The following is a 13,720-nucleotide window of genomic DNA, read 5'->3' as shown; positions in this document are numbered from 1 at the left end:
ATGCAAGGACATGATGCAACATGAATATGGTATCCAGTCATAATGGGTTTCTGAGCATGTGTAGAGTGCATTGCTTCCCCCCTCACCGAGCAACCACAATCCATGCCCTACTCTGTAACTAAGGCTGGAGCCCTAAAACACTTACCATATGGAGTAGAGCTCATTGAACTCAGTGGGACTTACTTCTGAGTCGATATACATAAGTTTGCACTGTAAGCCTGTAACCAAGCATGTTACTGGAATGATCACATTATTAACCCCTGCCTCCCCTCCCCTCTCCCCTTCCTCTCTTTCTCCTGTGTCAAATTTTAGATTGTAAGCTCCTGGAGTCAGGGATTTCTCCTTGGGCCGTGCATGGACATTGAGGATGCTATATTGTTGTTGTTGTCGCTACTACTCGTTCCCATTACATATCAAGACAGGCGCTGTCTCTGTTTTTTCTTCACTGCTTATTCAAAACCTTCCTCTTGCCAGCAAGCCTTTTAAGTGGAGATTTTTATCCCTGCCTGTATCTATGCTGTATTTGAAACTGTTTTCATTGTTTTTAATATCTGAAATCGGGGTGTGTGTGTGTTTTGTTGTTGATATTTCATAGGAAGCAACCCACAGATGAAACAAATTATTATTTTAAAAATAATTAGCATTAACAACCATATTCCTAAGGCTAAGGGCAGGGCTTCCAGCTGAAGAGAAGCACTCTTATACCACTTTAGACAGCCGTGGCTTCCCCCAAGTAATCCTGGGTACTGTAATTTGTTAAGGGTGCTGAAAGCTACAATTCCCAGCACCCTGAAAAAACTACCATTCCCAGGATTCTTTGGGGGGAAGCCATGGCTGTAAAACTGGTATCAGAGTGCCTGAAATGTATGGTGCAAATGTGACCTAAGTCTCAGAAGCGACCTATCTGCTCTGTCCTTTGCAGGATGGTGTTAGAAGGAAGCCCTGAAGCAGTGAGTTCCCAGTCTCTAGATCTTCGGCGAGCATGCCCCAAAAGCAGCCGCATTTGTCCTTTTCCAGGGGACAGTATCCTGTTGACCAAGGAGCCGGTCAAGTATGGGGAGCTGATTGTGCTGGGGTAAGTGAAGGGCCCCCTTTCTGCTGGATGGGGTCTCGGGTAGACCTTTTAATGCTCAGCCCTAGAATGGGAAGTAATAAATAACGTGGTGAGCGGAAGGCTGAAGCACATGCAGAGTGCTTTTTTCTCACCACTGAGCAAACTCAGCTAGCGTCCCTGCCATGCGCTTCCAAGCATAGTGGGGGGATGACTTTCAGGTCAAATAATTTGTCTCCCAAGCAGCATTGAACCCTGACCATCTCTCTTGTTCAGAGCCCTTGTAGAAACGACACTTGTTCAACAATCATCTCACCAAACAAATTGCAACCCACCTGGGGTGCCATAAATATCCGGGTTTTGCTGGCTTAAGAATCTCAGAAGAGCCTGATTGCTGGATCAGGCCAACCAGACGCCTAACGGAAGCCCACAAGCAGGGCTAGGGTTGCCAGGCTCAGGGCCTGAGAATGATTCTGTATCTTTAAGAGAAGAGAAAATTCAGCCAAGTGCAGGTTTTCTTGCAACACTACAATGGGAAAAACCACAAGGGGAAATTCTCCCTTCCAAGAAAACCAGCACTTGGCTAAATTTTCTCTTCTCTTAAAGATACAGAATCACTCTCAGGCCCGAGCCTGGCAACCCTAAGCAGGACCTGAGCATAACAGTGCTCTCCCCAGCTGAGATTCCCAGCAACTGGTGTGGAAATGTATACTGCCTCCAACAGCTGAGGAGTCTGCAAAGCCTTTTCCTTTGCAAACAACACAATCCACAGCTGGGGAGTTGTTTTTGGCTTTTTACAGGCCTGTTCTTTCTGAAGCAGTGGATCAGGGCACCTCTCTGTGTTTCAGAGACTACTTGGGAATTTAGGATTTTTAGGAAAACGCAAGTTACAAAAATATATATAAATAAAAGCGAATGTGCATGCTAATACTAAGCACTGGGTGCTTCCAGACTATTTCTGGGTTGGATTCAATCACATACTGGCAAATCCAGGTTGTGCAGTTATAAGTAGGGTTGCCAGGTCCATGGCCTGAGACTGATCCTATATCTTTAGGAGAAGAGAAAGTCAGCCAAGTGCAGCTGTTCTTGCAACTCTGTAATGGGAAAAACCACAAGGTGGAATTCTCCCTTCCCCCAGCACAACTTTTAAAGACACAGAAGACCTTTTGGTTGCCAAGCCCGGCCTCCAAGAGGTCTTTTGTATCTTTAAAAGTTGTGCAAGGGGAAGGGAGAATTCCACCTTGTGGTTTTTCCCATTACAGGGTTGCAAGAACACCTGCACTTGGCTGACTTTCTCTTCTCCTAAAGATACAGGATCACTCTCAGGCCATGGACCTGGCAACCCTAGTTATAAGTCTTGTGCAACAAACCCACTCCCCCAAAAGACTGGAGTTCCTGCCGTGAGGAAAGAGATAGGAAAATGCCCTAGAAAGTATGGGATAACGCTTGCTTTGACACAATGTCGTCTAACCTCTCCACAAACACATCAGAATAAATGTTCCGTTCAATAGCCAACATTGTCTAACCTCCCTACAAACAAATCAGGATGAATGCTCAATAAATGGGTCATCTGGAAGCGCCCAAGGCTACATTTATCCCCAGGACTTAAAGACTGCCTTTTTATAAAGGTGGGTCTCAAAAATAATTTTTAAAAAATGAGCATTAGAAATTTGAAATCCTGAGCTTTCATCAAGTTTTCAATTGATATGATGTTCTGTTTCACTCTGCGATGAGCACAAACGAACACATAGATGTCTTGGCCTCTACTGACGCAGGTACAATGGCTCCTTGCCCAATGGAGACAAGGGCCGCCGCCGCAGCCGATTGGCCCTCTTCAAGAGGCCGAAACCCAATGGGGTGAAACCTGATGTCATTCATCATATCTCCACCCCGCTTGTGTCCAAGGTGAGTCCAAAGCCGCTTCTGGCCAGCAGGAATGCTGTTCCACTCATGAAACCATGATGGGCTTAAGTGTGAAAGGGCCATAGCTCAGTGGTCAAGCATCTGCTTTGCATGCAGAAGGTCCCAGGTTCAATCCTCAGCATCTTCCGGTAGGGCAGGGAAAGGCCCCAGTTTGAAAACCCTAGTGAGCGACTGCAAGTCAATGTAGACAAGACTGAGCTAGGTGAACCAAAGGTCTCATTCAGTATAGGGGAGCTTCCTCCTGTTTTTCTTATGCCAGGGTCAAGCCCTGGAAAATGTGAAATTCATACTGAAAGCAGGGTTGGACCAAGATGAAGGAGGTGTGAAAACTGGAGGAAGAAATATCAATAATATAAGATATGCAGACGATATCATACTGCTAGCAGAAACCAGTAATGATTTGAAATGAATGCTAATGAAAGTTCAAGAGGAAAGCACAAAAGCGGACTACAGCTGAACGTCAAGAAGACTAAAGTAATGACAACAGAAGATTTATGTAACTTTAAAGTTCACAATGAGGACATTGAACGTGTCAAGGATTGTCAATACCTCAGCACAGTCATTAACCAAAATGGAGACAATAGTCAAGAAATCAGGAGAAGGCTAGGACTGGGGAGGGCAGCTGTGAGAAAACTAGAAAAGGTCCTCAAATGCAAAGATGTATCACTGAACACTAAAGTCAGGATCATTCAGACCATGGTATTCCCGATCTCTATGTATGGATGTGAAAGTTGGACAGTGAAAAAAGCAGATAAGACAAAAAACAACTCATTTGAAATGTGGTGCTGGAGGAGAGCTTTGCGCATACCATGGACAGCGAAAAAGACAAGTAACTGGGTGTTAGAACAAATTAAACCAGAACTGTCACTAGAAGCTAAAATGATGAAACTGAGGTTATCCTACTTTGGACACATCATGAGAAGACATGATCCATTAGAAAAGACAATAATGCTGGGAAAAAGAGAAGGGGGTAGGAAAAGAGGTAGACCAAACAAGAGATGGATTGATTCCATAAAGGAAGCCACAGACCTGAACTTAGAAGATCTGAACAGAGTGGTTCACGACAGATCCAATTGGAAGTCACTGATTCATAGGGTCGCCATAAGTCGTAATCGACTTGAAGGCACATAACAACAATAACAGAGAAGTATGTTTTTAGGGCCCACCCTATTTTGTGATTTTGGGTTGTTTTTAATTGTTTTTAATGCTGTACTTTGAATTTGTTGTAACCCATTCTTTGGGTGTAGGGAAGGTAATAAATCATGATAATAATATGTGGCTCTGAGTACATGCAAAATATATTTCTTTTTTCCCAGTAACTGGAACCGGAGACAAACCCTCTAAATGGCAACAAATTTCTAAGGAAGGCTAATCCTTTTGTTTACTATTGTATTCATATTGTTTAAAAACATGAAAAAGGTAGTTCAGTTGTAAGAGATTATATTTTGATTGTTAGGTCTTGTAGGCTATGTGATGTGATACATGATAGGGCTTTTGTTTTCATTCTATAACATGTACACATTTTAATCCAGCAAGAATTAATAATGGCCACTTTGGATCCAAAACCGATATTGCATTATTGTATCATCATTACTGAAAAACATTTGCTTAAGGCAAATGTAAAAGCCCGTTCCTAAAATAGTTATTTCTAAACCCTACCGCGTTCCAGGGCACTTAGTTGTTATAAAGTATGTTTAGGGCAGAGGCATTAAAAATTAACACATGTAATAGTTCTGTAATTGTGAACCGCCCAGAGAGTTTTGGCTATGGGGTGGTATGTAAATGCAATAAATAAATAAATAAAAATGTAGAATTAGGGGACAAGAGTCCAGGCTAGAGGATGTAGCTGTAAACCCAGCACTTCTCCCTTAGAAACTGATCATTTAACCCAACAATGGTAGCTATTTTGGGTCAGTTTAGCATAGGATCAAAAGGCATGGTTCCACTGGGGAAAAGTAAATAGCTCAGTGTCAGAGCACATGCCTTGCAATGTACGTAGGAGATCATCCCAGGTTCGTTCTTCAGCATCTCCGGGTACAGCAGGGAAAGGCCCCTGTCTGAAAGGCCCCTGGAGAACTGCTGCCTGTCAGTGCAGACACTACTGAGCTAGATGGACTCATGGTCTAAAGCAGCTTCGATGCCTCCATTTAAATCAGTGCTTGATTCAGAATCATGAGGACTGGAATCTTCCTTTCATGGAAGGCTGTAGATCAGTGGCAGAGCATCTCCTTTGCATGGTTCAATCCTTGGCACTGTCAGGTAGGGCTGGGAATGTCCTGGAGATTTGCTGCTGGTCAGTGTGAAGAAAAATAAGCCAGATAGGTGAATGGCCTGACTCAGTACAAGGCAACTTCCTGCCTTCCTCTGTGCATCTGGACTTTAGGAATGATATCCAAGGCTCTTTCTCTTTGATCACGTACTGAATGCAGTCCACATAGGATTAGAGAGGGAAGGGGTTCTCTTAGACTGAGGCTTGATGGCAGGGTAGGTGATGTGTTCAGCTGTAGAGAGGAGCTTGAAGGTGTTCCCATGGGTGCTTATTTCATTTCCTCTGCCCGACAGGCACTAAGTAACAAAGGCCAGCACAGCATCTCATACACACTTTCCCGAAGTCACTCGGTGATTGTTGAGTATACACATGACAGCGAGACCGACATGTTCCAGGTACCTATGATCCTGGCAGCAACAAGAGGGGCGCGGTATTATTTGGGTGCTAGGGCTCCGGTCCAGCAACTGTCTGACTGGGCAGACTGGTTTGGTGTATGGAGCTTTTCATGCCATCCACAGATGTCGTGGGACTACAGTTCCCATCATTCCTCACCTTTGGCCATGTTGGCTAGGGCTGATGAGAGTTGTAGTCCAACAGCATCTGGGAATCCAAAGGTTGGGAAAGGCTGCTATCGAGAATAAAGACACCTCCAGACAGCCTTTTTATTATGCATTCATGACGGTTTCTGTTCGTGATGGTATTGGGGCAGCTTTACACAGTTCTGCTGGCAACCTAAAGATCACTCATGAAAGAATGCTTTTATCTGTGTTTTAGAATGTTTTCAACTGTGATTGTGTTTTGGAGTGTTTTCAACTGTTTTTTAGAATGCTTTCCCCCCTCTTGTTAAATTGTTTTGTTTATATTTGCTGCCCTGGGCGCCTTCAGGAAGAAGGGTGAGATATAAATTCTAATCGTCATCATCATCTAATATTGTTATTATTATTTCAATACTGTTCGTGCCTGCAAAAGTTTCGGGGCAGATATATTGCTTCATTTCCAGGCCCTGCAGAAATCCTATCACTTTTCATAGCACAAATGTTCCTAGGTTTTGTTTTGTTTTAGTCTGGCCCTTCCAGACTACATTACATTATATTTATTAAAATTCCTCCCATCAGGAGCCCAGGGGGGCAAACAAATGACAAAATATTAAAAACAAAAGCAGCACAAAAAATACCCCAGAATATTTATGGTGTAAAAAGCGACAGGATTTCATCAGGAAGCTACAAGACACATGCTAACGGAAAACAAAGCATGTCTGCCCTGAAAAGTTTGCGGCGCAAACAGTATTGGAAGTGGGATTGCGTATAACCAGCCCAATACCATCATGAGTACAAATCATCATAAATGCACAATAAAAAGGACATGCAGAGAGCAACATTTTTAGGAGATTAGAAATGATATGTTTGAACTGGACCAGGAGGGGGTGGTGTTCTTTCTGTCAAAGCCACCTCCAGAATTTTTTTGGGGGGGGGACTTGGGTAAGGTGTCCTTCTCTTCAAAGGCACTGCTGCCCACTCACTTTCCCCCAATCCATATGCAAGTTAGGGGGTTATACCTTCGCCTCCATTGCATGCTCAGAGATGGGGGAGAGAGTCCAGAGGGCGAGGAGGAGGAGACTCCAGAGAGTAGCAGCGGCCCCCCTGCAAGGGAGTGCATCCCAGCAGGTACCCAGTGATGCCTACTTCTGACACTGCCCTTGAATTCGTTCACCGTGGATGTTGTGACATGTTGTTGTTTTCATATCTTCCTCGTTGGGGCTCTGGAGATTCCAGAGATCGCAGATGATGCTGGATCTCATGGAGAAGGCAGTAATGCTCAGGGGAAGGTGCAGAGCTTGGAAAAGTTACTTTTTTGAACTACAACTCCCATCAGCCCCAGGCAGCATGGCCACTGGATTGGAAATGTATTTTTTCAAGTTTCAGATCCATGCTCCTTTGTTCCTCTGCTGGCCAACTGATTCATGAACAGACGTGAACAAAAACGTATCGAGATGAATACAGAGCTCTGATCATTACCCAGACCAGACAGGGGACCTGTAGCTGTCCAGGTGTTGCTGGATTCCAACACCCATCATTCCTGAACATTGGCCATGCTGGCTGGTGCGTCTGATGGGAGATGTAGTCCAGCAAAATTTGGAGGGCCCCACAGGATCCCCATTCCTGACCTAGACTGATGAAACATCTTCTGAAAGATGGGAAAGTATTGAGGGTTTCTATCCGCAATTTAGGGCCTTCCTAGAATCTCTGCCTCAGTTTGTTATATTCAAGGTTACTTTAGACAGGGAATATAACAAATTGAGGCAGAGATTCTAGGAAGGCCCTAAATTGCGGATAGAAACTCTCAATATTTTCCGACGAGCCTCAGAGGGAGGCAATGGTAAACCCCCTCTGAATACCGGTTACCATGAAATCCCTATTCATAGGGTCGCCATAAGTCGGGATCAGCTTGAAGGCAGTCCATTTTTTAGATAGGGGAGAATGTCATTTTATGGAAACTGAGATGCAGGTGGGAAATCGCAGGTGGAAAACTGATGTGTTCAGGAAGCAAACATCAGTACTTTTCTTTTAATTTTTGCCTTTCTCCTGCCCCTGCCTCTTTTCTTCCCAGATTGGCCGCTCCACAGAGAGTATGATTGATTTTGTGGTGACGGACACAGCCCCAGGGGCCAACTCGGCCATCGATGGTCAGTCAGCTCAGAGCACCATCTCTCGCTTTGCTTGCCGTGTCATCTGCGAGAGGAACCCCCCGTACACGGCACGCATTTATGCTGCTGGCTTCGACGCCTCCCGCAACATTTTCCTTGGAGTGAGTGAGTCACCAGAGCGATCGTGTGTTTGTGTCTTTGAGTGTGAATGTGTATCTGCGTGAGATGAAATGGGCACGCCCTTTTGCTTCCAAAGGAGGACAGCACAGGACTGTAGCTTGGTGGTAGAGCATCTACTTTGCATTCATAGAATCATAGAATAGTAGAGTTGGAAGGGGCCTATAAGGCCATCAAGTCCAACCCCCTGCTCAATGCAGGAATCCAAATCAAAGCATTCCCGACAGATGGCTGTCCAGCTGCCTCTTGAATACCTCCAGTGTCGGAGAGCCCACTACCTCCCTAGGTCATTGGTTCCATTGTCGTATGGCTCTAACAGTTAGGAAGTTTTTCCTGATGTCCAGTCAAAATCTGGCTTCCTGCAACTTGAGCCCATTATTCCATGTTCTGCACTCTGGGACGATCGAGAAGAGAGGTCCCAAGTTCAATACCTGGCAACATCTGCAGGTAGGGCTGAGAGAGCCTCTTGACTGAAATCCTGGAGAGCCTCTGCCAGACAGTGTGGACAATATTGATCTAGGTGGACCAACAGTCTGACTCAGTCTAAGGCAGCTCCCTGTGATCCTCTGTTCTCTGTGACCCACGGAAATTCACTGAGTTGTACTTTTTCCACCATAAACACGACGGGGAAATCTTGACCAGTGCTACTTTTGCCTATTGTGTAGCTTGGCTCGCTTATTCAAGTCATCTGAAGCTAGTTACTATGTCAATACCTCCGTGCTCACTGTCCAGAGCATGCAGAGGACTATTCTGATTTCTAGGGAGTGGTAAGTGGAGGCAGACTAGGTCAGCCTTTCTCAACATGGTGCACTCCTGAAATTTTGAACTATGACTCCGATCTTTCCTAATCGTTGTCCATGCTGGTTGGAGCTGATGGAAACTGTAGTCCAAAAACATCTACAGGGTCCCCAGGCAGACTAGATGGTCTTAAGAACATAAGAAGAGCCTGCTGGATCAGGCCAGTGGCCCAACTAGTCCAGCATCCTGTCCTTGCAGTAGCCAACCAGATGCCCATGATGGGAAACCCGCAAGCAGGACCGGAGTGCAAGAGCACTCTCTTCAACTGCAGTTTCCAGCAACTGGTATTCAGGAGCATCCTGTCTCTGACTATGGTGGCCAAGCATCGCCTTCGTGAATAGAGGCCGTTGATAGCCTTCTCCTCCATGCATGCTGGCTGGGGCTAATGGGAGTTGTAGTTCAAAAAAAGTAACGTTTCCAAGCTCTGTGCATTTGTCTAATCCTCTTTTGAAGCCCAAGAGGAGAAGGTTATGAGATGGCTCGGGTCAATTCCTGGCGAGTTCTATTCGCTGCAGCACAAAATTTGGCAACACTAAGATTAGTGAGAGAGCCAGTGTGATGTAGCGGTTAAGGTGTTGGACTACGACCTGGGAGACCAGGGTTCGAATCCCTACACAGCCATGAAGCTCCCTGGGTGACCTTGGGCCAGTCACTGCCTCTCAGCCTCAGAGGAAGGCAAAGGTAAATTCCTCTGAATACCGCTTACCATGAAAAACCTATTTGTAGGGTCGCCGTAAGTCAGAATTGACTTGAAGGCAGTCCATCATCATCATCAAGATTAGTGGATGTATTTTGGTCAGAAAGGATTAAAAGAACGTAAAATGCATCTGATAATCCTGGCAATATGTAGTAGGTTCAATAAAAGTGATACATAAATCACGATAAGATGAGCAGCGCTTGCTGACTGGAGGGATTGCGCTTGGAGTAAACCTTGCCTAGAATTAGGTGGAAATACCTCTGCCACAGGGGAGGGGATCCCAATATCTATTATCATTATTACTATTACATTTATATCCCGCCTTTCCCCCAAGGAGCTCAAGGTGGCATACAAACCGATGTCATCCTCACAACAACCCTGCGAGGTAGCATGCTCAAAGAAGGGCACAGGACAACCCTTGCCCCCCCACATCCCTCCCCTTGCCCAAGCGATGCTGTGATGCCAATCTCTGGGTTCATTGGCAGGAGAGGGCGGCCAAGTGGAGGACTCCGGACGGACTGATGGACGGGCTGACGACAAATGGGGTGCTGGTGATGCACCCCAACGGCGGCTTCAGCGAGGACTCCACGCCGGGCGTGTGGCGTGAGATCTCCGTCTGCGGGAATGTGTATGCCCTGCGGGACAGTCGCTCAGCACAGCAGCGGGGAAAGCTGGTATGTGGGAGGCAGCGCGGAGAATCCACTGTCAGGCCAAAGACAGTTCTGCCCCATCCTACAGAGAGGCTGTTGTTCAGGCGCACACCATGCATTTAAAGCACATGGCTTCACCCAGAGAATCCTGGGAACTGTAGTTTACGCCTCACAGAGCTACAGTTCCCAGCACCCTTAGCAAACTACAGCTCTCAACATTCTTTGGGGGGAGTCATGTGCTTTACACGCATGGTGCGCATGCATCCTCAGTCACAGAGCACGTGCTTTGCATGCGGAAAGTTCCAAGTTCAGTCCCCAGCATCTCCAGGCAGGACAGGAAAAGATTCCCTGCCTGAAACCTTAGAGAGCCGCAGCCAGTCAGCGCTGATAATTTTCTAAGCCACCACGACAGCTAAGGACTTAAGAAACTGTTCGGTCTTGGTTCCTGCCCGGGTGTGTGTTACCGATGCTGTTTAAACCAGTCCTTTATTTAGAACCTTGAGGACTGGAATCTCACTTCTTTTTCTTGTTTGGGGGAAGGGCCATAGCACCTGCTTTGCATGCGGAAGACCCCCATTGAATCCGCAGCCACTTGGACTAGCGAAAGACCCCTACCTGAATCCCTAGAGAGCCACTGGCAGTCAGTGTAACAGTACTAAGCCAGATGGATCAATGAGGTGACTCAGTGTTCCTTTCCTGCCCATCAGCAGAGGCTAGTGCCTCTGATGTCAGTGGGGCATTCAGCACCTTGGACAGCTCATTCAAAGTTCGGACTAAAACCAGGAGTGGATTCAGGGCTGCACTATCAGAACCACCAGCTACCACTGTTGCCCGCCTGCTCTGTGATGTAGGTTTGGGCCATGTCCCCATCACACTTAGGCCACATTCACACCATACATTTACAGCGCTATGGGACCACTTCAATCAGAAAGAGACCTATACTTGCAAATTCTGCTAGACGGCTGGCCAAATGGTAATTTTAGGACTTGTCTCAGAATGTGCACCATTTTTATTAGTGTTGCAACTACGATTTGACATTTTGAATTCACAGGTTTATTTTACTAATTTTTGGATGTATTAATGTTTTTGTGTATGTTTTGATTTGCTGTGTTTATGACCTGTGGTTACAACATTAAACTTACTTACTTTACTTACCACTTTAAACAGTCGTGGTTTCCCCCAAAGAATCTTGGGAAGCGTAGTTTGACAAGGGTGCTGAAAGTTGTTAGGAGACTCTTATTCTCCTCCACAGAACTACAGTTCCCAGAGTGGTTTATCAATCCATTCCTCTTCCCAGGGAACTCTGGGAATTGTGGCTATGTGAAGGGTATAGACTCTCCTAACACTGCTCAGCACCCTTCACAAACTCCAGTTCCCAGGATTCTTTCTGAGCAGCCATGACTGTTTGAAGTGGCTTAATAGTGCTTTAAATGTATGGCGTGAATGTGATCCTAGGCCCCATTCACAGCAAAAGTTTATTCCAATACATTATTCCACTTTAAACAGGCATGGCTTCCTCCAAAGCATCCTGGGGGCTGTGGTTTGTTAACGGTGCTGAGAGCTGTTGGAAGACTTCCTCTCCTCCTCAGAGAGCTACAATTCCCAGAGTGGTTTAACAGTCAATCCCTCTTCCCAAAGAACTCTGGGAATTGTAGCTCTGTGAAGGGAACAGCAGAGTCTCCTAACAACTCTCAGCACCCTTTGCGAACGACACTTCCCAGGATTCTTTGGGGGGGCATGCCTGTTTAAAATGGAATCATAGTGGAATAAATGTATGGGGTACTCCTAAGCGTTCCTTAAGCTGAGCGAACAAGGCTATCATAGATACTCATAGAATAGTAGAGCTGGAAGGGTCCTACAAGGCCATCAAGTCCAACCCCCTGCTGAATGCAGGAATCCAAATCAAAGCTGACCAGCTGCCTCTTGAATTCCTCCAGTGTCGGAGAGCCCACTACCTCTCTAGGTCATTGGTTCCATTGTCATATGGCTCTAACAGTTAGGAAGTTTTTCCTGATGTCCAGTCAAAATCTGACTTCCGGCAACTTGAGCCCATTATTCCATGTCCTGCACTCTGGGACGATCGAGAAGAGATCCTGGCCCTCCTCTATGTGACAACCTTTCATGTACTTGAAGAGTGCTATCATATCTCCCCTCAGTCTTCTCTTCTCCAGGCTAAACATGCCCAGTTCTTTCAGTCTGTCCTCATAGGGCTTTGTTTCCAGTCCCCTGATCATCCTTGTTGCCCTCCTCTGAACCTGTTCCATTTTGTCTGCATCCTTCTTGAAGTGCGGAGATGCATTGTCCCAAGTGCTTAGCTCGCCTCCCTCAATACTGAACTGAGCACCCTTGCTAGAAGGCAGTCCCAGACGCCTCCTCTTCACATCCTGCTACCCTCTCTCTCCTTCCCCTGCCAGGTGGAGTCAGAGTCCAATGTCCTCCAAGATGGCTCGCTCATTGACCTATGTGGCGCTACCTTGCTGTGGCGGACCTCGGAGGGGCTCCTGCGCACCCCAACCCTGCAGCAGCTGGAGGCCCTGCGCCAGGAGATCAACGCCGCCCGCCCCCAGTGCCCAGTGGGCTTCAGCACCCTGGCTTTCCCCAGCCTGGCCCAGCGGGGTGTGGTGGAGAAGAAGCAGCCCTGGGTCTACATCAACTGTGGCCACGTCCATGGCTTCCACAACTGGGGCTTCCGCAAGGAGAAGGGGGGGTTGGAGCGGGAGTGTCCCATGTGCCGGCGCTCGGGGCCCTACGTGCCACTCTGGCTGGGCTGCGAGGCGGGGCTCTACCTGGACCCCGGGCGCCCCACCCACGCCTTCTGCCCCTGCGGCCACGTCTGCTCGGCCAAGACTGTGCAGTACTGGGCACAGATCCCTCTGCCCCACGGCACCCACGCCTTCCACGCAGCCTGCCCATTCTGTGGCACCTGGCTGACCGGCCAGCAGGGCTTTGTGCGTCTCATCTTCCAGGGGCCGCTCGACTGAGCTGGGGAGGGCGGGGGGCTGGTGGGGGAGATTGAAAATAAACAGCAACATCTGAGAACAAGGTCACCCGTTGGGGGTGCTCTGTCTGTGCGTGGTTTACTGAACACTCCATTTGCTTTCCCGTCGGTTGCTGTGGTAGGTCCGCTGGGTGCGAGAGAATCCCAGGCAGTGCCAGTTTCAGATTTGGGGGGGGGGAGGCTTGGGCAAGATGCCCTCTGTGAGCCCCCTCCCTCTCTGAAACCTCTAGGGAAATGCCTCCCTGCGCTGCCATCCCTCACTCCCTGTATATTTGTGTGTGTGTGTAGATATTTGTGCTTCTTTCACTTTCTAACATCTCGGGGTCTATGGAACTCCCTGCCACAATAACCCAGAGGTCCTCAGTGTCGCCCTTTCCGACTGCCACCCCATTCTCTTAAACACACTCCATTTGCTTCCCCTCGTCCCTCCGACCCCAATCCACGCGCAGAACGAGAAAGCAAGGCCTCTCTTTGCTCTGTTGTCCCTGCTTCCCCCCCCCCCAATTGGAGAAG

At 47.3% G+C, this 13,720-nt stretch overlaps 1 protein-coding gene across 2 annotated transcripts; it reads left to right on the top strand.

Annotated features, from left to right (window-relative positions):
* Positions 1–923: 923 nt before the first annotated feature.
* Positions 924–13,190, top strand: PELI3 (pellino E3 ubiquitin protein ligase family member 3). Of its 2 annotated transcripts, none has more exons than XM_061605987.1 (6): positions 924–1,063; positions 2,932–2,956; positions 5,537–5,638; positions 7,851–8,048; positions 10,045–10,233; positions 12,624–13,190. In XM_061605987.1, exons 1-6 carry the CDS (start codon positions 924–926, stop codon positions 13,188–13,190), a joined length of 1,221 nt encoding a protein of 406 aa, XP_061461971.1. The 2 variants fall into 2 exon arrangements, with proteins under 2 accessions (XP_061461971.1, XP_061461970.1); XM_061605986.1 differs by having other exon boundaries at positions 924–1,075; positions 2,827–2,956.
* Positions 13,191–13,720: the final 530 nt, after the last annotated feature.

This window comes from Rhineura floridana, chromosome 22, assembly GCF_030035675.1.
Source record: "Rhineura floridana isolate rRhiFlo1 chromosome 22, rRhiFlo1.hap2, whole genome shotgun sequence".
Classification (NCBI taxonomy): Eukaryota; Metazoa; Chordata; class Lepidosauria; order Squamata; family Rhineuridae; genus Rhineura; species Rhineura floridana.
This window is presented reverse-complemented; position numbering and strand designations above follow the sequence as displayed.

Coding starts and splice junctions, on each gene's coding strand:
- PELI3 (XM_061605986.1), top strand. CDS start 924: ATGGTGTTAGAAGGAAGCCCTGAAGCAGTGAGTTCCCAGTCTCTAGAT. Junction 1,076..2,826: donor GGGGAGCTGATTGTGCTGGG/GTAAGTGAAGGG, acceptor CTACTGACGCAG/GTACAATGGCTCCTTGCCCA. Junction 5,639..7,850: donor GCGAGACCGACATGTTCCAG/GTACCTATGATC, acceptor TTTTCTTCCCAG/ATTGGCCGCTCCACAGAGAG.